The sequence below is a fragment of the Lycorma delicatula genome, chromosome 7 (assembly GCF_047948215.1).
Source record: "Lycorma delicatula isolate Av1 chromosome 7, ASM4794821v1, whole genome shotgun sequence".
NCBI classification, from domain to species: Eukaryota; Metazoa; Arthropoda; class Insecta; order Hemiptera; family Fulgoridae; genus Lycorma; species Lycorma delicatula.
In genome coordinates, this window is record NC_134461.1 from 143,336,107 (window position 1) to 143,361,720 (window position 25,614).

At 29.4% G+C, this 25,614-nt stretch overlaps 2 protein-coding genes across 2 annotated transcripts; one reads left to right on the forward strand and one right to left on the reverse strand.

Moving 5' to 3' along the window:
* Positions 1–120: 120 nt before the first annotated feature.
* On the reverse strand, positions 121–10,772 carry ATPsynO (ATP synthase subunit O, mitochondrial). Its single transcript, XM_075371818.1, has 6 exons — positions 10,629–10,772; positions 10,485–10,529; positions 8,679–8,789; positions 4,715–4,847; positions 2,040–2,152; positions 121–748 (listed from the first exon to the last, which is right to left on the reverse strand). Exons 1-6 carry the CDS (start codon positions 10,653–10,655, stop codon positions 548–550), a joined length of 630 nt encoding a protein of 209 aa, XP_075227933.1. The 5' UTR covers positions 10,656–10,772; the 3' UTR covers positions 121–547.
* Positions 10,773–10,916: 144 nt separating this feature from the next.
* On the forward strand, positions 10,917–24,485 carry Trs20 (trafficking protein particle complex subunit 2). The gene is made up of 3 exons (XM_075371820.1): positions 10,917–11,131; positions 16,156–16,389; positions 24,166–24,485. Exons 1-3 carry the CDS (start codon positions 11,042–11,044, stop codon positions 24,262–24,264), a joined length of 423 nt encoding a protein of 140 aa, XP_075227935.1. The 5' UTR covers positions 10,917–11,041; the 3' UTR covers positions 24,265–24,485.
* The last annotated feature ends 1,129 nt before the right edge of the window (positions 24,486–25,614 follow it).

Genomic DNA, 25,614 nt, shown 5'->3' on the forward strand with positions numbered 1-25,614 from the left:
ACAGTTTCCAGACTGATATAACTTTTTGTTTATTTAATGTCCCAAATCAGTTCTTGAAGTATTGGTCTATGAGTTTCAATTGCTTTGCATGTATATAAGAAATTGAAAAAAGCTAAACCATTAATAAAAGAAATATTAATTTATTAAACTTCAGCTTCAACAAAACAGAATAAAAAATTACATTATTATTTAACAATATTAAAATTCCACCATCTAGATAAACAGTAAATTTAATAAAACGCACCTTTTGCTGTCATTGTATTTACTATAAACATTGTCTAGTTACATTACTCTGTTTTAACATTTTTAATCAAATGGTTTTTAATGTGAGAATTATTTTTACAGATGAACAAATAAAAAGTAGATGTAAAGCAAATTTCTACCATACCATATGTAAAGTAGGAATTACTAATGCAGACAACAGGAAAGGAATAATGTCTGTAATTAATTATAGCAAAATAACAATACATGCATACTTTTATCTTATAATAGGTTTTTAATTTTTTTTTTTAATAACTACAACAGAACAATAAGAGACATAACTTGATTAAGCAGAAGTCTGAATTAAACTGGTGTATTTTTTGATTTTACTAGCAATACTCATGTCGACATATTTATCACCAATGCTGACAATTAATCCACCAATAATTGATGGATCAACTTTAACTTCCAACAAAATGTTCTCTCCTTTCTTTGTAAAAGATTTTAATACACCCAATAATGATTTTTCGGTAGCTTCATCCAATGGCTGCAAAGAAAATAATATTAAAAAATATTTGTGATCAAGATTAATTATTTCTAATTTTAATCAAATAAGCTAATTTTATCCTTTGCCATTATTTTGATCACCCTTTTGGGGAAAAATCTCTGTCTATCTAAAAAATTCTGAATTTAAATCCACATCTTACTAGACATATTTCAAACACTATACATAATTCATCTTTCATTATCACAAAAAAGATTACTGTAAACAAAACAAACTATTATTACTTTAATGAATAAATAGATATAAAAAAGAACATAACTTACAGCACTTCAATTGAGAAGTTCTGATTCACTGAAATACAGTGCATCCGAAAAGTACCTATGTAAACATGATTATGTATTAAGAGATTGTATCCTGTGTGCTGCAAGAAATGTTTTCTACAGTTTGGTAATCCTGTGTTGTGTACAGTATTGCTTCTGTGAACCAGTCAGGACTGGTGACATTGAGACAGGAAAGTTTGTCTAGTTCTAAGCATCAGCTAGAAAGACCATGTCTTTCCATGTGCACTTAAAGGTGTTAACTTTAGAACTGCAAATATTTATTATTGAATACGTCTTCTGTTAGTATACAGACAATGAAGGACCACTTTTTCACAGATTTCTAGTAATACTGGTTTTGTTGACATCAATAAATTTAGGGATCTGTAACAGAATGTGAATGAAGCAGTAGATCATCAGTGCTCTGTGAAGAAAATCTGCAAGACATATCAGTTGCTAAGCAACTTAGTCCCTACATGTCTATGCGAAAATTATGCCAACAGAAAAACACGTTGTTGCAACTGCACACATGGCATAAGAAGCTCAGTCTTGTCTGTTATAAAGTGAAAGTGGTTCAAAAGTTATTGGCCACAGACAATGGAAAGCAAATTCAATACTGTGAATGGTTTCAACAGTTTCTAGCAGACAACTCTTGATGATATTGTATTTTAACACATAATTTTGTATCAGTTCTTAAGTATGAATAAGTTTCTTTTTTTAACTCGGTGTAACTGTATGTGCAAATCTTTAACAAAGACCAACTTTTTACAATAACTACAGAAAAGGTTATTTATTTCTGGATATATTCAATTATTTTTTTATTATACAATAAAAATATTTTCTATAACCAAATATAGGTATCAAAAAAAAAAGCGTTTCAAACCAAATTGCAAATAATCTCTCAAATCACCTGAAATGTCTAATTCAGAGGATTTACACCCACCAACACTATTTTAAAAACCAATTATTTATTAACCAATTAATCAAGAAATTAAAAATAAATTTAGGATAATTACCGTAGCGCTAACAACTTCACATCGAATATCACCACGATGAGCAGCCATAATTGATTTATACGCATTAATTATGCCATTTAATTTTTTCAATCTACCATTTTCAGCAAGAAGAACTATACAAATAAAAAAAGATTTATTAATGGTAATAATTTAAAATTGTAAAAAGCTGATAAAATAAAATAAATATCAATGTGTAATAAAGGACAACACACCAAATCCGTACTTCAAGTATTAGCAGAGTTCTTACAACTTGTACCTTAATAAATTTAGGTGAAGTTATTGCAAATGTAACTAAGTGTACCTTAATCCCAGTTATCCTCTAACTCCTCCATCATGCTGATTATGATACCAATTATATATGTTCTATATGAGCATTTACAGTAATCTATCTTCACAATTTTTCTTTCTGCGGCAGGTGTATTTTTTATTTAGCCTCCTTATTTATTTTTTTACATCATACTTAGTAACTCTAAAGATTACATTCTGACATTAGAAGGATAAAAGTAGCCAGTACCACATCATTTGAATATAAAATTCACAAATAGTTTTATCAATGACCAACAGATAGCATTACAAGAGGCAAAAGCTTATAAGATATGGCTGGCCCTCCTGTTAACACACTGGTGGAAAGAAAAATACAGTTTGGAAACTTGTAATGCATCAAAATTACATGCATTAAAATAATACCACACCCAGTGTTAAAATATTTAATAAGGTTATGAAATTCCTAAGTGAACCGGACAGAAAGATATCTCTTTTGATAAAAAATAAGTTTATTTTTCATTGATCAATTTTCTAAAATATTTTAAAGTTCCAAGCCATATTATTATGAGCTGTATGTAGTAACAAAAAATGTTTAAAAGGTAGAAAAAGGGCAGAAATATTAACTGAATGTAAAAAACAATTAAAAGTATCTGATGTAAACCAATGATGAATTTTCTAAAATTTTGTGAGTCGAAGATCCAATTCTTAGGTATAATATATATACCCAAGAACTTTTTATTCTTGATGTATTTTATCAACAAAAGTGAATTACTATTAAAAATATTTATTTCCATATTGGAAAATGGGAATGATTTTTCCAAAAGTACTAAAACATTTATAAATTCCACACAAAAATAGGGAAGGTTTAATTAACATTTAAAGTTTACTGTATCTCTAGTTAAGCATAATAGTGCCACATTAAACTAATCACTCACTAGTAGAATGAGCTCGGAAAACACTATGTGAATCAACCTGTACATGTTATTAAAATAAATAGAAACTTTAAAAAGTGTATTCGCCATAATAATATCAATAGATATTAGCTGTATCTACACATAAAATTCATTATATCACAAAAATTAGAAAAATAATTAAACTTAACTTTATAAAAAAGCAAGAAATGAATTTCATTAAGTAAGTAATAAACCGTGTCTCAAGAAACTGTGCAGCAGATGTAATATGAATTCAATAGTGTAATATTTCAGAATTTTAGGCTGTCATTCTGTCTTGCCCACGTGTAAGTGCAATTATTGCTTTATGCATACATTAATGTACAGTAAGCAATCACTTGTCTGGCGCTGTGGCATGCCGATGATAAGCAATTAAAAATTTTGTTGGATCTTTGTTACTGATGTTTAATAACTATATACAGTTTTATAAATCATTTTTAAAACGGTTTTACTCAGTGTAATTTTCATTAATTTTAATTTACTAATGCTTTAAGAAAAAAAGTTCAGTTATTTCATTTCAATAATGAGCTTCCTAATTTGAATAAAATGTTAAATGCCGTGAATACATATTCTGAACTGCAAAATTTTTCTAAAAGTACACATGTTTTAAAATCAAAAAATTTTTGTTTCATGTCCAAAAAAATAAATTCTTTTGATTGAATTCGAAGATCTTTTTTCAAGGCATGGTGAATACTAAGGACAACTTAGTATTCGCAACTTATAATCTAGATGAAACTTGGGTTAATGTGGGATTTGTACAGGAAATGGTACTGGTGGATAAAGAAATAAAAAGCACAAAAGACTATGAATGAAAGGTTTGTCAAGAGAGGTGAAAACCCCAGCGAGAAAAAGTAAATGATTAATTAACAGTAACACACATAAGAAGTGAAAATGGGTTTTTGAATGGTGGTTTACAAGTATTTGAATTAGTATTACATCTTCCCAAGAATAACTCTATGAAATGAATGGTGACAATTTTATGCAGGAATTTAAAAAATATGTTGAAATTGTTGCTGAAGGAGCCATAATAGTAATGGATAATGAATGCACTATAACTACCATTGCCTGAGAACTGAAAAAATTTCAATCACTTCAATCTGAAAATCAAAAATTGTGAGACAAATGTTATATTTCGCTACATGGTTTTGTGAGACAAGGTTTAGTTTCTGAATACTGTAATAACAAAACCCACTGGTTGGGAAAAACTGTATTAATTAACTACTATGAGCACTATGTAATGCAGTTTCAACCTACTTGCAGGTATGTAGGCAAAACAGCTAACATTTCAACTCTCAGCATAATGTGCCAACCCTGTTTACATTTTATACAAAAGCCAATATTAGAATAGTTTAAGGGTCATATAACAGCAGGATTGGGATGATATTATAATACAATCATAATATAATAAAAAATAATTAATTTCTTGGTAAATACATATTATTTGTAAGAAAAACAATTTACCTAGTAAATTAGTAGCTGGAGGTGAAAACTTGCCAGATTCAGCAATTTTTCTTACTGCTTCAACTTTCACTTCTTTTTGCAAGACAGGATTCAAAACAAAATCTTGTAGTTTTGGATCTTGTTTAATAGCAGACTAAAAACAAAAAACATATGTTTGCAGATTGAAGAACTTCAGTTTAGTTTCAAATGCAAAGCGTGCATCTTTATTTAAGTTTTTAAAAGCCTAGTTGCACTGAAAATAATAATTCAGATTTCAGATTTTTAGTGTGCAGTCAAACTGTGTAAAAACTGGAAAAAAGTAAAAGATCATCTTATATAAAGGGCGGAATGAATGCACTGCTTCCTTCACAGACATGCTCTTGCCATAAAAAATATGCTGGAAAATCTCATAAATTCGATGTAAAGCTGTAAAAATGGTTAATTTTATTAAAAGTTGACAATTACAAAATAGGCTGTTTGCTAAACTATGTGATAAAATAGGTGAAAAGAAAAAGTTTCTTCTTTTCCATACAGAAGTCAGATGGTTATTGCAGGGTAAAGTTAACCCGGTTACTGGAATTGCGAGATCAATTAAAATACTTTTCCAGGATAATAAACTCCATTCTCAATGTTATTACAGAATAATGAGTATATGTTGCTGCTGGGTTACTTGGCTGATGTATTTTCACATTTAAACAACTTAAATGTGAATTTACAAGGACATGACAAAAATATTTTATTAATAACACACAAAATTGATGCTTTCATTAAGTAGCTCAATATCTGGATTAAACGCGTTTAAACCAAAAATTTTAATATGTTTCCACTCACATCTAATTATAATGAGAAAAATTTGAATTTTTTTATTCATCTCGGTTTCGATAGCATGAAGATGCACTTGCGTGAGCTAAAAATTCAGTTGACAAAGGTATTTCCTACAAGATAAAAATTATTTCTTGAAAAGATGGATACTAAATTCATTTAGTTAAAAATTTTGTTGCAGCTGCTAACTAACCAAGTGAGATTCACAACCAGCTCATCCAAATGTCTACCAAACAAAATCATCATAAGGTGGGTGGTCTTTCCCTACAAGGGTTGTGATGTTCCATGTTGCAAGCTCACACAAGGTCACATGAACACAACATACACAGCTGAATATAACTTCAAACTGGAGTGACATAATTTTGAAAACACACTCGTCCAACATCGTACTACATAGTTTCTTGGTTGTCTGAGAGATGGCGCTACTTGTATCGACTACAGAAAATTAGTTCGAGAATTTTTCAAACATACTGTGTAGATTCAATATGGTGAAACTTTTAAATGAAAAAGAAATGCAATCATCTCATTAATTATTTTCTTTACATGTATAATTATAAATGCAAGTAAAATGTTTAATAAATGATTTTTTTTTTCATAAAATGAATCCATTATTGTTTACATGTAAAGTTGTAAGCTAATTTCATATCCCCAATTTCTTATTGCAGACTCTGTGGGGGTCTCGACTCCCAGAATTACTATATTTTACCACTTGTCCAACCAATGATTCTATTTTACCCTATGAGGGTCTTGACCTCCCAGGATTACTATAATATGCTTACCACTTGTCCAACCAATAGTTTTTTTAATTTAACAATTGTTCATACAGATTAAATAAGTATATAATTTAATAGACCTACTAAATAAACAGAAACAAAGAAATCTATGATCTTAGTAATACTATGCTTTTTTTTAATTGTATAGCATTACAAGTTAATTCAACTGAAGGAATTAAAAGTTATAAAACTGTAATGGAGTCTTATCACACATTCCTATAATAAATTTTTCCTTAATATAATTTAATTCAAATAACAGTTACATACAAGCTGGTGTATATAAAATTTAATGTGGGAAAATAATTTATATCAGAATGACAAAACAAACACTTTATTCACATGTTCTGATGCATGTAAGTTTACAGGTTTATAAATTTAAAAAAATAAAAACTTATTTTTTCTGATTGCATTAAGGAAATTAACATAAATAATCAAATACAGAAAACACATGAACGTTAGAAATGAAAAATAAGAAAAATATAACTATATACTTGGGAAAAAAACAACAGTATAAAACAGAAATAGGCCAAACAAGTAAGTCAGGAAATGAAAATAATTATTTCACTTAAAGTGAACTTTGAAAGCAATCTTTTAGATTTGTGCACTCAATAAATATGTAACGATTAAAGAGCATTAAATATAATATTCAATCACCCAAAAGATTTAACTTGGTACTTTTAAAACAAAAAAAATAATAAATAAACAAATTTTTTCCATAGTTAAGCATAAGAGTAAATTTAATAGAAGCTGGCTGATATGTATTAAAATCAATCTTGTGTTGTAAATGAGTTCATGCATGAAAAAAATTAAATGAGCACTCTGGATTTCTAATAAAATAAATATCTGTATACTTCACAAATAATTATTACAATATGAAAGTATAATTACTTCAATACTGTCTTTTTACATTCAACATGATCCTTAGAAAAATAATGTGACATAAAAAATGTGTATCCAGTAAAATTACTAAATACGCATTAGATTTAACAAAGTGAGTAATTAAAGACCCTAATTCCTTCCTAGCCTATGCAGTCATGGATATTTGCTCTATGTTATATCCACACACGGTCTTGATTACATAAAAAGAAAATTGCCTTATCATAGATTGTACGTCTCTAAAGAAGGTAAACACTGGCAGAAAGAATTTCTATTTTTCTTTTATTCTTAAAGCAATATATGCTTTTAAACACTTTTTTTTTGCTATAAGGTTTAAGTACCTAAATCCACCAAATGAGGGAAAAACTTGAAAATAGAGAAAAGAAAATGAAGCCAACTACCTAAAGCAAACAAAGCATTAAATGCAATAATTAGATTTAAAAATTGCTATTAACTTGTTATCTATTATTAAAGTTTGTCTTCAGTTTTTCATTCAATTTGTATCTGGCAAGTATACTAAACTTTTATTAATAAATAGATGTTGATTTATCAACAAGAATATACTATTTTATTTTTCTCTTTATACCTAAGTATAATGCACAAAGTTTAAGATAATACTGTACATGAAATATTTGAGTATCTGCTTCTTCCTTCATCTGACAATAATTAGTCAGCAACTGCTTATAGCCATCATATGTAACTTCTTTTGTGAAGGGAGTGCACTGGACCCTCCAAAAAACTAGTGCCCCAACAGGTGCATTCCTGTTAAGACTGAAAAGCACTAGTAGCCTTTTGAAGGCCTTCTGTGAATTGGTTGCAGAGGAATCATGTTGGGAAGATACTTTGCTTACCTACCAAACATAACCCTAATAAAAATAATTTCATAAACAAGATCTGCGAAGGATTGGAATTTTCAATCACAAACTCCATCCATCTTAAAAACAAACTAGAATAAATGTATAACTTGTATAATAACTACAAGTAGTATCAAATAAAAAGAACCAGCAACAAGGGACTGATGTTCAAGATCTGCAATAAATTGGGGGAAAACAAAACTCCAACATCATTATATTCAGTTTCATTTATATACTCTTTATATTATATACACTTTCATTTATATACTCAAAACAAACATAAACGTGCATAAGGTTTAACTAATGCAATTATACTAAGGTACTTACTAACTTTATGACGACTGATTAATAATTTTTCATTAAATCAATAGACTGAAATATTAGTGACAGAAGAATAATCGGAACATTAATTTTAATTGGCTCTTGAATATGACATAATGTATTCAATTTTCATATAATGAAGTAGAAACTACCAGAAAAGTACATCAGTTTAATTACATAATTAAGCAGCAAAATACTTAAGAAAAAAAAAAAGACCGACATGTTTATAATTAATTGCTATGAAATAAAAAACATATATTTACATGTAACTGCTAGGATGCAATACTTATAACAAGGATATATAACTTATTAAATTTTATAATCAATTCAAGATATTACCTGTAGCTGAATCAAATTTTTTTCAATATCTTGAAGCTGATTTGATTTTGAACCTGCTGAGTACAAAGCAGATGCATATCGTCCTTCTACACCAAATACTTGCATAGGAGTCTTGAAACAATTACAAACATAAATGTAATGAATCCTAATATTTTATGCAATTCAGTAGAATGATGAGTTACATAATCTTTTTCTTAAATAACAACAAACAAGAAAAATAAATTTTAATTTTAAAATTCACCAGAAAAAATCTACAATAAGTGTATTAATCACACTTATGACATGCAAGGCAATGCCTAATGAAAAACAGGCTGCAAATGACAAAAGAAGTCAGTAACACATAGAAAAAGACACTGTTAGTCAGTTTTAAATGACTAATCATACATGTAAAATCTATAAGATCATTAAATTTTACTATAACAAAATGATGGGCAATAAGATCAAAGTCAGCATCAGTTTCCACCAATTTGGTGGGCTACACCTTCGAGTTTAAACCTTACTAAATAAATAACTGATTTTAGATAAGTGGAAAATAAAATCAAGGGTAGTGTCATTTTACTTTCTAATAATTTTTATATTAGAATATGTTCATTTCATTTCTCATAAAACTAAAAAATAAATATACCCTTTTTGAGTAGCTTTAACATAAAAAAAACTTTCTAAAAATATATCATATTAACTAATCAATTCTCATTGTTTAACTTAAAGCAAAAATGAAAATAAACACATTTTTCCATAATGAAGAAAAATAATAATCAGTTTAATAAAAGTCGATAATTTATTAAAATCAATATTCTTTTATGAAAGACCATGCATGAAATAAATTAAATGGGAACTCTGGATTTTTAGTTATAATGAATCCTGTTTATTCAGTTATAAGGACTTTAAAATAACCATTATTACAAGAGGGAAGAAATTAAATGTAAAGAACTGAAAAATCATCAATATGCACTGCAAGTGCACATCATGATTATATGCTTTCTTGAGATGCTTTCTCTGATGATTATATTTCTTGGAATTTACTGCACATATCCACTCTCATACAAAGTATTTAATCATGTTTTTATTTATAAATGTTTCTTTACTCATGTAGTTATATTATATGAAGATTTTGTTTATAAATCATTATTCCTTGCTCAGATTATTAATATTAAGATAAAAGATTTTAAAATTGAAAAAAAAAAAATATTCACGACTAAAATAGCTAAATCTGATTAGGGAGTAGTTTGTTAAAATACAAAAAAAAATTTTAATGGGGATAAGAGAAACAGTTATTTGGAAGTTGATAAGTAGGGTATACATTCAGAATTTTGGAGGTTTCACATAAGCATATAGTCAAGTTAATTAAAAATATTCAAAGTGTAGTTTTGTTTAGTTTTTAAATTAAACAAAATTCAGTAACAATATAAATTGCACGAGTTAAGTAAAACAAAAACTGTCTGTTAAGTTTGTATAGCTCTTAAGCCGCAAACTCACTGATAAAAATATATCATGACTAATACAGAAATGCACTTTCTTACTGATAACAAAAATGCAATGGAACAGTAGGAAAAATAAACTTCGTAGATATTGCAATTCAACTCTCAAATAACTTACTCTATCACAAAATTGTAACGATCAATTAAATGACTTTGAAATGTTATACATAGCCTTGAACTGAACTAATCTTACTGTCAATCCCTCACCAGCAAGTCAATTTATACTTATTTGAAAAAACAATACTTGTTTATTCAGTTGGAAGGCCTGATTTAAATGTTATTTACAAGTAAAACAATATTTAAAAAAAAATAAAAATTATCAACGAACCTTGACCAGCTGACTTTGAGAGGCCGAAGAGGAAAATGACCTCACCTGAAACAGGAAGAAAACTCTATTAAACCAATTGTTCTACCTTAACAAAATCGTCACATTTTATTGCATAACCACTAAAATAATTAATAAAGTACTTACAGCGTTAAAAATTTGCCTAGAAGCCATCTTGCCAGCAGACAGAATTTGCTTGAGAAGAGTCACAGTAGGTTAAATGCACTGTTACCATCTTAAAAGATATAAGAAACATTACTGTTTTATTTTTCGATTTAAAATAGTTAATAACATAAAGAAGAACAAACCATAAATTAAATTATTGATATTTATTTATATTTGAAGTACTAAAAATCCAAATTGTGATATTAAAATGAAATACCAGTAAATTTTGCATACTTGTCGTTTCTTAAAAACGGTAATTAGCCACACTGAGAATCAGCTGCTGTATAACCTCAATTTATGGTAACAGTTTTAAGCAAACAAATGGTTATGTTTTGTTTCTTTAATTTATGTGCTTTTTAATCTTATCTGTCTTTTACATTATTTGATGCTATAATATGGCCGGTAGTTATTACTTTGTGATTGTAGGTCACGGAGATAATCCAGTATTTGAAATTGAATTTACTCCATTAAATAAGGATTTAAAGGTGAAATAAATATTTTGAATTCTTTGATGTTTTCCCAACATATTTACATGTTTGTAGTTTAATTTTTTAATGTTTTTATCCCATGTAAAATTTTTTCTCTAATTAGAGAAGTTGTTATTTTGGAGCTGGTTTTATTGTTAGGTTGGCTGTTTTTTACAATTGGCTTAGTTTACAAACTTAAACTTTTACAGACAACATGCTTCTTAAGTACAAAACGAAATGAAAAACACACCCATTGACAGAAAATTTTTAAGTGTTAGAAAGTTAACAATTTTTTTTTTTTTGTTAGGCTATTATTTTCTGTTACTGTATTTATTTTTTCTATGTTAGTTTGTGTCCATTAGTTTTTAAAATGGTTTAATCTTTATTGGTGTGTGTGTGTGTGTGTACTGTATATATCATAAGAATTTAATTTGTGTCCATGAGTGGTTTTATTTTCTGTTTATGATATTTTTTTGTGGTTTTAAGAAAATGATTATAATTAAATTTATAATTTTACATACTTTTTGCTATATATTAGCTATACTTTTTGCTACAGTGGTCGTTTTCTAAAATTCATAGTGTCAAGAGTGTATCTCCCCTTAGTATTTTGTATTAGCCCCTTGACCAAATCATAATCATCCCATAACTGAAAATACTTCAAAGTACAGGATTATTAACATATTTTACATATTAAAACTGTAAGCATTATTACTTAGAATTATAGATATAAATTAACCAAACTTAACCTATGCTCGCTAACCTCGACTAATTAACAGTAATGTTTTGATTATTTAAATAATAAATAATTGCAATAATTACTGAATTTATTATTTAAATATTCAAAACATTACTGTGTTAATTAGTCAAAGTTAGTGGGCGTAGGTTAAGTTTGGTTAAATTATATTTATAAATGAAATAAATATAAATAGTTATAAAAGTAGTAATGTAATGGTTATATCGAGTGATATTAACAATAACCCAAAAATTTGCAATTTATTGGTCGACGGGCTAATATGTAAGTATCCCTCCCCTCTGCCAAAGACAAGTTTTATTTTATTGTCGTAAATTATAGTCAAAATGCTTAAAAATCATAAACAGTTAGGAATAATGCTACCATTTTTTTCTGATAAAGTGGAAATTGTTCTTGAAATGATTTCAAGACAATAACAGAAATAATTTAAGCTAATTGTGCATTAACCAGCACATATTTTTTTTTGACAAAGAATAAATTTCTCTGGACTCACTAGATGGCATTATTGCTTTAAGCCTGCTGTAGCTATAATACAATGTTTTCTGGGCATATGGAGTTTATTTTCCTAATATCATTTATAAAATTAAAACATTTGTTAGTCCCCAGGCATTCAATATTTAAGCTTAATTAGATGAGGTTATTGAGCATTATGTTATATTTAGTAAGGTTTTGTTGATATCATATGAAATTCATGCATGGAATAGTTAGTTACCTTACCTTAACCTAAATCTAAAATCTTAACTTAAGCTTGAATTAAACTAATTAAAACTTGATAATGACATACTGTAACTAACTAACAGTGATTTGTTTCTAGACAGCTAATGTCTTCTAGAGGAAACTTACAAAACTGAGATGTGTTTGTATATGTGCATGTTAACCATATAAAATTTATTTTGTTACTCAAAGGGGTTGATGAGTAATGAAGCCAACAAAATTGCTAAAAATACTGTTCCTTCTAACCGTAAACTACATATCTAAAAATACTGCTTTTATATATTTTTTTCAGATTATAAAAATTGCAACTAAACTCATTACAATGAATAAATTGATAATTAATAAATAGTTAATTATAAAATGATAAACAGTTCAAATACATTAACAAGTTTTTTCTCTTGCTGATGGAAGTTATGAATAAATCAAAACAAACTTAAAAACAAACTTAACTGACGTAATTTAGTGCTTCTGCCATTTTTTATTGAGTAGAACTGATAATCCTCATTCATTTTTGTTGTAATGTTGTCTCCTCTTCCAGTAGTTAATAGGAAAAGCTCTGAAGGCATGAGAATTTTCAATATATTTTTCTGTTGAACCCATGTTTGATTTATTCCTTAATGACTTCTTGAATGAAGTACCAGGACCCTGCGAATGGAAAAAGTGTATTCAGTATTCCTCTTCATTTTCATGTATTTTGACTTCAATGACTTCACCTAACCACCACTTGCCATCGTATATGCAGCAGACATAATTTTTACATTTTTGCTTTGGTAAACCTATAAAGCAATCAGCAACACTAATGTCCTTGTGTGCCAATACTAACATAAATGTTTCTGATTCAGAGGTTTCCCCAACTTTTAAAATACATTTCTGATTTGTTGGAACATAACTGTGAAAGGTTCTTGTTTCCGGGACTGTTGTGATTACCTGATAACGAGAACTGAGGTATTCTTCAGTCTCTTGGACATCTTTGTTAGAGCAAAAAATAAATGTTATATTTTTAATATTGTCTTTGGAATAATTGTACATTTCAGAAGGTGTAACAATTTGATTGATGACTGTCCTTTGAAGGCATGCTTTAGTCACAGTCCTTTTTACAGTTCCACCAATACCATCACATGGTCCTTTTCCAAGGTATAAAGAAAAAATGCCATTCAGCTGCGATTTAAATTCTTGATGGTAGCACAAATTAATAAAATTTTCTTTGTTTTTATGCTGGGCTGAGGTGCCATCAGAAAAACAAAAAAAAAAATTGTTTAACTTGTGGTAACAGTGTTTTTACTTTATTTATAGCTTGTTTTTGGCAGCAGAAGAATGATGTAGTATCTCATTAATCACACAGTAGCTTTGGCTTTGTATTTTTTTTTCTTTTTTAAAATGTATGAGAAATGGATGTACTGTGGTATAAGTTTTTGACTAGTAATATGACTGGACTTCATCCTGTATCACAAAAGGAAAATTTTGAGAGAAGTTTCCCATTACAATACATTCACCCTCCAACAAGTTTTACTTTTTAATGTTAAGGTAATTAGATTGTTTCTTTGTAACAAAATTATGCCTTTTTAGATTATTTAAATTTTCAGTAAGTTTATCTAAGTACCCTCAGCCCCTCATTATTTATTTTGGACCCAAAATTAAAAAAAAAAATAACAAGTTATAAATCTAATTCAATAAAAATTACAAGATTTGGTTATGTAACAAAATTAATTTTGAGTACACAAAGATGAAGTTCCATTGTTACTCTTTTCAAAAAGCTTTTTTTGATCTCTGTATGATGTAAAATAGAATGCTACAGCTCAGGGAAAAAGTGACAAAAATGGTTGTTTTTATCTGTTTGCAAGTTATAAAATAATCAGTTACTCAAGAAAAACTTTTTTTATTAAAATAAAAAAATATTTTTTGGCTACTACAAGGTGGGTAGTTATCATATATCAAATATCATAAAAATAAAAAATAGTGATAAAATAAAATTTTTGAAAATTTGTTGAATTAAAATGCAGTCATCCCCAAGTATTTTATAAAATGATGCAAATTATTTGTATGGCAGAATTGGCACATCATAATAGAGGTACTGGAGTTTTCTGGTATGGTCCATCAGAATTTTAAGCACTATATTTACTGGGTGTGAGCATTTTAAAACTTAACCAAGTGGACTTAAACACATTTATTTGAGTCAACTTTAATGCTGCTACTATTAACAGCATATTGACTACTATTATTGGTTGTGTATGTTAGTACAGTCATCTATTGTTGTCACGTCAGCGCAGTATATTTTGTTTTTTCAGTTCTGTTTTTCTGAAATGCCTTATTCAATCAAGGAAAGGGTTACTATAGTGGAAGCTTATGTGTGTTTTGGATACTTTCAAGAAATGTGTTAAATATTCACAGAAAAACTTTTGAATGGCAGTATCTCAGCATAGAGTAGCATAGCATACATGATTTTATTAAATAAAAGTACAATGGGGTTGGTTTCAAACGCAAAACTAATTAGGCTACCTTCTGTTAGGACTGCAAAGGTCATAGCCGATATTCAAAGAAGAATTTCTAATGGTCCAAAAAATATATGTGTAAGTTATCATAAGAAAATGGTAAATATATACATCTTGTCATAAGAATCTTCATGATTTAAATTTGAAACCTTATCATGTAACAACTTAAACAGACAAATAAACTTATATAACAAATATTAACTTAAATAAACAAATATAACAGTGGGTCAGTATTTTTTTGACTAGACTGTTAATATGAAAATAAACTTTTCAATTTTAGAAGAATTCTACGTACAGTTAACAAATTGTAAAATTAGTATGGCTTCTTCCAATAAGGTGGAGCAACATATTACATGATTCACTAGCATGTGTTCATGCAACTTTTAAAAAAGAAAGAGCAGAGGGCCTTCGTATTCCCCAATTTTCTCTAGTTGAACTGAAAGCAAATTTTCAACAAGAAATCAATGCCATTGATAACAACATTTTGTGTCAAGTGACTCTTAATAGGATCACATAAGTACAAAAGTGCACTGCTGCTCAGGGCACTCACTTCAAACATCTTTTATAAAAGTATGATGAATATGTAAACTTTTACTAATGTAAGTACTGAATTTAATTTAATTTATGTTTTCATTTTATTCATAAAATGTTACATGTTGCAGCTGTATTTAGGCTGTAGTGGTTCAATTTTAAGTTACCCACCCAGTATAAATGAATCTATTATTACACAAGTAGTGTGATGGTAGCTAAAATTTATGGGACTTAATTTAGCAAAATGAATACAAAAAACAACTTTTAAAACATTTCAAAAATGAAAAATCAAGGACCAATTTAAGATATTTTAAATTAATAATACATTTTGTTGAATTATTACATTTCTCATCAAATTAGATTAATTATGTAATATTTGATGGTAATAATTAATTTACAATTACATTTTGTTTGTATTATCTATTATTATTTATTTGTGTGTATTACATTATTCTTATTCTTCATGTGAATTTAAGTTTAACCATGTTTTATCATGCACATTAGTCAACTTGAATTTATGAAGTTATGTTTATTAATTGTTTTTTTTCTTTTTTTAGAAGGAAGATCATAGACATTTAAACCAGTTTGTAGCAAATGCAGCATTGGATCTAGTTGATGAACATATGTGGAAAAACAATAACATGTATTTAAAATCTGTTGATAAATTTAATCAGTGGTTTGTCTCTGCATTTGTGACGGCTAGTCATATGAGATTTATTATGGTTCATGATGCAAAGAATGAGGATGGAATTAAGAATTTCTTCATGGAAATGTATGAAATGTATATCAAAGTAAGTATAAACATTTACAGTAAACCAAAGTTTTTGTAAATGGTAGTTGTCATGCAGGTTGGAAGGGTTATTTTAGATGTGGGTGAGCATGTCTCTTTCTGCTGGCAGCAAAAAACTGTCAATCTACATAAAGTTATTGAAGTTTGAACATTGTCTTGTACCGCATAATGTTCATTCCCCTCGTAGTATATATTCCCACTCACTGATACCAACACATACCCAGAAAATGAACTACTGCCTTACAAAATTTAGATTTAGTGTATGTTCTTGTTAGTTATTCAGTCCAATTTTGTGAGACTATAATTATATTTTTAGACATGTAATTACACAGTAGAACAAAAAAAAAAAATTTCTCCTAAGAATGAGAAGAAAACAGTTGTATATAGTAAATCACGAAGAGAAAAACCCCGTTTGAAAACAGATTTTATCGGATCGCGTTAATTAGTTATTAACGATTAAAGTTAAAAAATTTTTACTGTCAACCATATGATTTTTTGATATGTGTGTATTGGAAATTTTATACAGAATATGAATTTCTGAAAATTATATCAAAAAAAAGAAAACAAGAAGAATATTGATGTCTGAAAAATAAATAGAGAAAATGTGAAATCGGGAAATACCTACAAACAAGTGTTAACAATAAGCTATTAGGGTAATAAACAGCAGTTTGGCGTAGCATTGTTGTTACCTTTTATTGTAGGGATTACGGTGGCCCAATGATTATTATATTTTTGATATAATAATCAAATATTATATATATACATAAATTAAATGAACAGAATTGAAAGAACTTCACAAAATTTAACCTTTCCCTTTTACACTTTTCCCTATCCCCTATCCCCCATCCACCTTTCCTTTTCCAATTTTCATTTTACCATACTCCCTTTCCCTTTTTTCCACCCCTTTCCCTTCCCTTATCTTTCCCTTATTTCCCCTTCCTTTTCCCTCTTTCCTTTTTTATCCTTTTCGGTTTCCATTCCCTTTCCAAGTTTTCCCTTCTTTCTTTTTCCATTTTCCCCTTCATCCCTTTTTACCTTTTTTGATTTTTCCCTGTGTGTAAATCGGTCCAGAAGTTTTTTAGTTTATAGTTATTTATTTTATAGAAACATTGAAATGGAATCATAAAATATTTAGTGTATCGTGTGTTGCTTTTACGTCCAACAGATAGCGCTGTTTTTACCTGTCACAGGTGTGACATCTTAGGTATATAAAACAACATGCAAATTTGAATGCAGTATTGTGTCAAACTTTCAGAGCAGTTGGTGAAGAACTTTCAGAGATTTAAGATTTTGAACAAACAAACATTTACATTTTTATTTATATAGATTACCACCAGATACAGTCAGAATAAAAAAGTAAGAACACTTACCTAACTATAGTGCTATCAGAGTGTCTCTCCATCTTCAGCAGTCAGAAATATAAATTTCATATTAATTACAATAAAAATAAAGTTTAAAATAGATTTCATCAGTATGTATACTTTTGTCAATAAATTAAAATCTGTTACGTATACTATGGTAAGATAATGACTGGTATTTATATTAAATCATTTAGTTATATATATAGTCTACCAATTTAAACCTACTATCATGTTCAATTTGCTTATTTATAAATTTATATTAATTTCTATAATATTTTTTTAGTACATCAGTCTCTCTTATATTATTTACTTCTAATATTTATAAATTATTATATGATAAATTAATTTCTAAGTTATTGTTATATTTGATAATCTGTACAAATGTACACAAATATCAAAGTTTATAATAAGCCCCCAAAATATATTTGTCTAGGGCTATGGGGACTTCTTGGACATACTGTAAATCAGGAGGGTGGTCCTCCAAGATATTTTGACATGTTCCAAGAACATATAACACTACTAGTAATCGACTACAGCAACTAGGAAAGATAATTTTGGAATAATGAAAATTTGTATAGAAAGTGTGATGTATATAGAAGATTATTAGTTAATGTGAATGGATTAACTTCACATATATATGTAGAGAGAGAGAGTGAGTGAGAGATGGTGTTCCAATGATAATGATAAAGAAAGATGTTTGCATCTCTTTGCTTAAGCAGTTTTTATGTAAGAAGCTAAATTTTAATACCACTGTAAAATTTACAAAGTAAAAGTCTGTAAAAGTATATATAAAAATTTTACTTAACAGTTTAGTTCAGTTAAGGTAGCTTTCTAGGAAAAAGTTTTCATATTTCTTCAAATTAAAAGGCCAGTTATTTTAGTTTAGAACTGAAAAATACTTTAATTAAAGAAATATTGTTTACTTAATGATCAGGAGGAGTGGCTTTGTGATGTTTAATTTTTAGTAAATGTTACCACATTATCTGAACACAAGGTTGCAAGTTAAAAATTCTTTCTTTCCAGTAATATTTAATGAAGTCAGTAGTTTTAAATTAAAACTTTAAACTATTTTATGACAACTTGGATCAAGGGAAAAGCTGATTATTTTCCAGTAGTTCAGAAAAATGTGAATAAATCCCTTAATTTTAACTTGATAAGATTTTATTTCTATACCAGCTATACTTAACTATTTTTTTCTTTAGAATCTATAAAAAGCAAAATAGAATAGTTCAAAAATATCTACTATATCTCAGCATCTGATTTACATAATTATTTCTTCACTCATCAAAATACTAGAAATTCAAAATCGCATACATTTTAAGTTTAAAGAACACTAGATCACCAGTGCTCCTGATCTTATAAAAATATTTATATGCACACCTAAAAACAATTTCCTTTGCTTCATGATCTTGCTAATTGTTTGTAGATGCAGATTCTTCTTTGTATAATGATTTTTTCCATGAATGTTATAAACTGCCAAACTGGTAGTGTTTCTACCTTTTTGTCTCATAAGTTCGGGGTTTGAATCTTAGTCAGAATTGGTATTTTTCATATGGTGCAAGATTCATTTACCTTTAAGAAATTAATAACACATCAGCCAGTGGTTTCTAGAGAAATGAAATAAATAAGAAGAAAATTCTATTCAATTTAATTTTGTATATATTTAAAATTTTCACCCCAGTTTTTTTATTTTTAGATAAGCAAGTTGTGCGATGAGATTGTTTTATTTCTTTCTGTTGAATTTATAAAGTTGTATTAATGATTTTATCAATTTAATAATACTATTGCTTTACAAGCACATATTCTACTAATTTGGATTTCCTTTTTAAGATGACCTTAGATTACAGTGATAACTTTTTTATTAATAATTGTTTTTTTCCCATTATGAAATATGTTGGTTGTATGTGAACATATTCAGCAGTGATAGGGTTAATTGCAATAATTCATCTAATGATTTTTCAAAGTTTTTCAGCCATTATGTTGTAGATTCAGATTTGAAGCTGTGTTAAACTAACTATCCAGCGAATTTTAATCCAGTTCACATCAGATTTTAGAGTATTTTGTCTACATATTGGGGGTATTAATTTTTTTTTTTTTTGTTTATTTTTTAAGATATTTTATTGTAGATTGACTTTGATTGCTTATCATTAAAAAAAAACCCACTTGTCATGATACATTTTTACACACAGCAGTGGAATTTATTTACAATCCCAAAAATTTCAAATCTGTAATTTAGAATTTTTTTATTCGTGTGTGAATCTGAATTATATATTCAAGAATCTTCATTTGGTAAAGTGATATTCTATATAACTTATTTATTATAGAAAATGTTACAGAGATTTTACGAGTCTAGAATTGTTTTAATGACATTAATTGTTACATTATCGTGACATTTTGTTAGAAATCCCATTTTTTAATGTAAAAAATTTACTTTTGTAATGACAAAAGTTATGTTATATGTCTTAGTATGAATATCTAGTTAACCTTCTTATACATTTACATATGTAATTTGTTAATGGTTATTTTTTTTAAACCATACTTAAAGGATTCGTAATTTGTATTGGTAATTAACTTTAAAAACATGCCGTGATTAATTTGGAGATTGAATATAAGATTAATACTCTGGTTTAAGGTTAGAAAATATTACTTTATGTATGAAACATACATGCAAATAATCAAATGATTTTTTACCAGGTGTAATTAAAATGCTCATATTTTTTTAATTCTGTTAAAATTATAATAGTGTAATATTTAAAGATCCAACAGCTTAAGACCCCGATGGGGAGTCTTATTGTTTAAGGCTTTGGGGGTTTGCGTCCCCACGGTCCTAGCCTCTGCAGTTTGTCTTCCCACTATACACAGAGCTGCAGAACACTCTACACTATACACATTCACTACATCAAGGACACTACACTAATTACAACATATGCCTTTATACTACTAACATCAACATCCTACACTATTTCTTATTTCATTTAATCTTAGTGGTGTTGCAATACGTTATGAAATGCATCTGTAGCCCAAGGTGGAAACTATTGTGCCATTGGGTGGATGGCTCTATGTAGTGTCTTGAACAATGTCCACTGGGCAAACCCAGTTGTATTTAGGTCTAGCCTCTGTATGCATGGGCTCTGCAGAGATGGTCCTATATTTCCCCAGTAAATGTGGAACCAAAATTAGTATTCCACAGATAAACCCCATGATGGTTGGTGGTCCATCTGAAAAACTACTAATTTTAATCTTGTGAAAAGACCTCAGTTAGCTTTGTCTGATGATGATAATTGTCCCAAGGTAAATAATTTAAATGGGGAAAAATCATACCTGCAATACTTAAATGTCAGATTTGTAGTTCTATGCAATAATCAAGAACGTGGCTCCCTTAATAAGGTCTCAGGTTTCCTGATCAATAAGGTAGTAACTGGTTCTAGCAGCTCCCCCAAGAACGTAAGAAAATTAAGAGTTGGATCATTATTAAAAGAGACTTTCACTGATGAGCAGTAGATCACTCTTATGCAATATGGGCAGTATAAGTATAAGTGCAGTATGTTGTAAAATCTTGAATACTTGCCAAGCAGTAGCTTTTTTCCAGAATCTTGAGATGGACATTAGCGAAATTGCCAAAGAGCTTCGTCCCCAAGGAGTTATAGAGGTGAAGAGAATAATGAAACGTCAGAGTGGCATGGAAGAACATTTCCCTTCCCTATTTTAACTTTAATCTTCCCACACCACTGGAGAAAATTAAAATAGGATGTTACCTGTTGGTTAGAGTGTGACCATTCATCCCTAACCCACAGTGATGTTTCAGGTGTAAAAAGTATGGCCATACCACATCTTACTTTCCCCACAATATGTGCTAGGTATGCAAAAGGGTTGGCCCTTAAACCGACCCTCTGGAACCTGGTATACAACAGCGTGTTCCAGGTTGCCTTTCCCCCAGGAGTCACGCTTTATGGATATGCTGATGACCTAGCAATGATGATTGATGCCCTCACACGGAGGGAGACTGTCACTAAGATACATGACTCTTATTTGGTGATTAGGGCATGGATGGAGGATGCCGAGCTGGAGCTAGCACCAGAGAAAACTGAGGCAGTGGTAATCACTGCTGTTAAAGGAGGACTACTTTGACACTTACGCCAGAGGGTAAGAAGATTGCTACGAGACCTGCTATTAAGTCTGGAGTCTGGATAGACTCCAGACTCCATTTTGGAGTTGATGCCATTTAGACAAGTGATAAGGCTGATATAGTGCCGTGGCTGATTGCAAATATTCTGCCAAATAGAGGTAGACCTCAGCAACAGAGAGGAGGTTGCTGGTCGAAGTTGCATATTCCTCTCTCTTGTATAGAGCTGAGTTGTGGTCGGGAGTAGCTAGATACCGTAAATACAAAAGGAAAGTGAAGTCCCTCCACAGGAGGTGCTGCTTGCAGGTTATATCAGCATATAGAATGGTATCATTAGGGGAGGCAGAAGTGCTGGTGGATGTATGCTGATAGACTTGGTATTGCTGCGATGGAAGAGAATAAGTGAGTTGGAGGATTTGCAGCTTGTAGACAGCAAATTGGCAATTAAGACAATAATGGGTGAGTTCATAGAATTGTGGCAAGAGATATGGGACCAAAGCATGAGAAGTCAGACATATTGCCTCATTAGTGATTTGAAGGTGTGGTGAGAGAGGGCGCATGGCTCACTGGGATACAGTCTTATGCAGTTTCTGGCAGGCCATGGCGGCTATTGATCATTTTTCTATAGGTTTAACTTGGACCACTCAGATATTTGCCCAGATTGCAAGGAAGAATAGATCCCCAGAGCACATATATTTCTGGTGCCCGTGTTTTACACAGGATCACTTGGAAAAGTTAGACACACTGAGTTGTGACCGTATGTTCTCACCAAATGAAATGCAAGGGTTCCTGTTGGAAGGTAAGGAGAGCTGTGGAAGATTTCACCAGGAAGGTGATGATGAAACTATGTGTTGCAGAGGAGTCTCATAAGGGAAGAAAACACCCCAGAGGGTGCCGGGTCGGACATGCTCATGGCTGAGTGCCTTGGGGGTCTCTTGAAGGTCACCTTGGTGCAACAAAGCTGTGGGCACCGTGTTTGTGGTGCCCGATGGCATCTCTCACTATTCGAATGGAGAAAGATAGTCTCTGTTTGGTAAGTACTGTGTTTTGACAGTATTGTTGGGTGTTTCATGTAGATTTATTGCATTTCATGAGTTTTGTCTGTATGATGTGTGTTTTTTGGTTGTTCTTTGATCTCTTGGCGTGTTTGGTTGTTGATCTTTTTGGCTTAATTTTTTGTCTGTGTATAATCTTCACAGAGTGTTATTTACAGCAGTAAATCAGAATCACCTGTAAGTGAATTTTATATATCTGTAATTCTATATATATATAGTAGTGACTTTCATATATGAACAATTAACAATTATTATCCAGGTGAACATTTAAGGTCTTCATTCCCAGATTGAAGATGTTATATTATTGATATATGGACAAGAACATTTAGTGATGTGCTTCCAAGAGACATACCTTCTACAACAAGATGTAGTAACTCTCACAGGCTATTTCTGTGAGAGATACGACTGTTTCGTTGATAGTAGAGAAAGTGGCAGGGTTGCTACCTTCATGCAGGACAGAGTATCAGCTACAATCTGATACTCTGATACTCACTAGTGGTTAAGGATACCACTAGCTGCCCACATTACCGCAGTCGCCAAAGCAATCTCTATCCTGTTCAAATTACAAATCTGCAATCTATACCTCTCACCGAACTCAGAGTTTGATGCACTAGATATTCAAAATCTGTCCACTATATTTCATGGAGCTCAACAGTTTGTTTCCCTTCAGGAAATATCATAAACAGAGTGAGGCAGAGCTTGGACCTCTGTCTACTGAGTGACAAATCATGCACGTTTTGTCATCATCAACAGTTACTTTATCAGACATTGACCTCTTCTTAAGCTCACAAAATTTACTCCCTCGTCAGTTGTACAAAATAATTTTAACTAGTAAATTAGTTTTGGAAGTAGTTGGAGAAAAATGAAATTAGCATATGCTTGTGATATTCTTGTATATAAATCGGTAAAAACCACTCGGTAGTTAGAGACAGAATATAAATGTTTATTGTTTTAAATAGGAAAGGTTATTTGCAATCTGTTTTTATAAAAAATGTGTGGTATAACAAAATTGTAGATTAGAAAATGCTGTCTGTCTATAGAAGTAAAAGAAAAGTAATATTTCTATTCCCTTTGGTTATTAATTTTACATAAAAGAGATAATAATGAAATGAAATAATAAGATTAAAATTAATTTTTTTTTTTTAAAAATGAAAAATACTTTTAATAATTCAATCAAGTGATTGATTAAAAAAAGGTGAGTGACCTAATATAAATTTTATTTTGTTTTTTGTTTGCAGTATTCAATGAATCCATTTTATAAAATTAATACATCTATAAGATGTCCATCTTTTGAAAAGAAAGCGCAATTTTATGGAAGGAAGTATTTGGTTGGTTGATTTGGCAGTGATTTTTACAAGTGAAAAATGAAATATGTGTTTAAATCAATGATTGGTGGTATTGTTGGTTATGTATAAATGGTGTATATTTATTGCAGCATAGACTGAAATGTATGGATAGAAATTTTGTGTGTGCAAATGTCTTTACGTAGGATTAGTTATTTGTTTAATCTTGTTTATGTTTTGTAAATAATAATAAAGTAATTTATTTATATAAAAAATGTTTATTATTCAAATTATGCTTATCTATTTGTAAATTTAATTGTCTGTCATCAAGAAAATTAGGAAGTCCCAAACAAATCTGAGAGCCTGTAAATGTATGTTTCTTAAAATTATGTTCTTTACTTTTTTTTAATATAATTTTTGAGTTAGTAATAAACATTCTTTTTTTTCAATTTTAATCAAAATTAAATGAATAGTAATTTATTTTAAGTATATTATTCTACTTATATGAAGCAAATCATTAAATGTAAATAAGTTGGAGATAATTCTTTGCCCAAACTTTTTTGTGTATCTACTTCATTTCCTCATCTTGTATTCAGTGTTGAGTATGATGCTGTCCAAGAGAGCAGTTGCAGTATGAAGAGGATGGGCACGGCAAACAAGCACACATTGTACCAATATTGTAATACTTATACTACAAAAATAATACTATTTTTATTACAAAGTAGCCATCAGCTTTTGGTTAACAGCAAACATTGCATTTCAGCCAGTCAATTATTTACTAGCTACCATTAAAATGGATTCATTTAAATGCAATCCCCTACTGCCATATTGACATACTTCATTCCCTTCAAATAGTTAAAGCTTGAACTCTGTGAGTATTTGGTTCTTAAATTTGTTTTTGATAAATAATTGTAAATTATAAATTTTAACATAAGTTAATAATTTTGATATATTAATATTAAATTCTTATTTAGTTAAACAACTTTCATTTGTGTTTTAACATATATTACTGAGTTTACTGAGTGATTCCAAAAGGACTTCACAAATTGTAAAGCATATAAAAATTTATTTAGATAACTTATAGATTAGGCTGAAATCTCAGTTCATAGCAAAACACATCAAGTTTGACTCACGTAGTTCATTAGTACCAAATTCGGCTACCAGTGTTGTTAAAAGTGAATGCATTTACTGATGCAGAACGTGCTCGCTGTGTGTTTTGATATCACAGTTTGCATTCAACAACTGCAGTTCAATGTAATTTTCATAGAGAGTACAGTAGGAAGCCTCCTTTGTAACTTACATAGTTAGATAGATTAAAAAATCAGTAAATATATATTTCCATTTTCAAGTTTTGTTTTCTAATATTTACTTGCATATATGTCAATTTGTTTGCATACTTTCTTA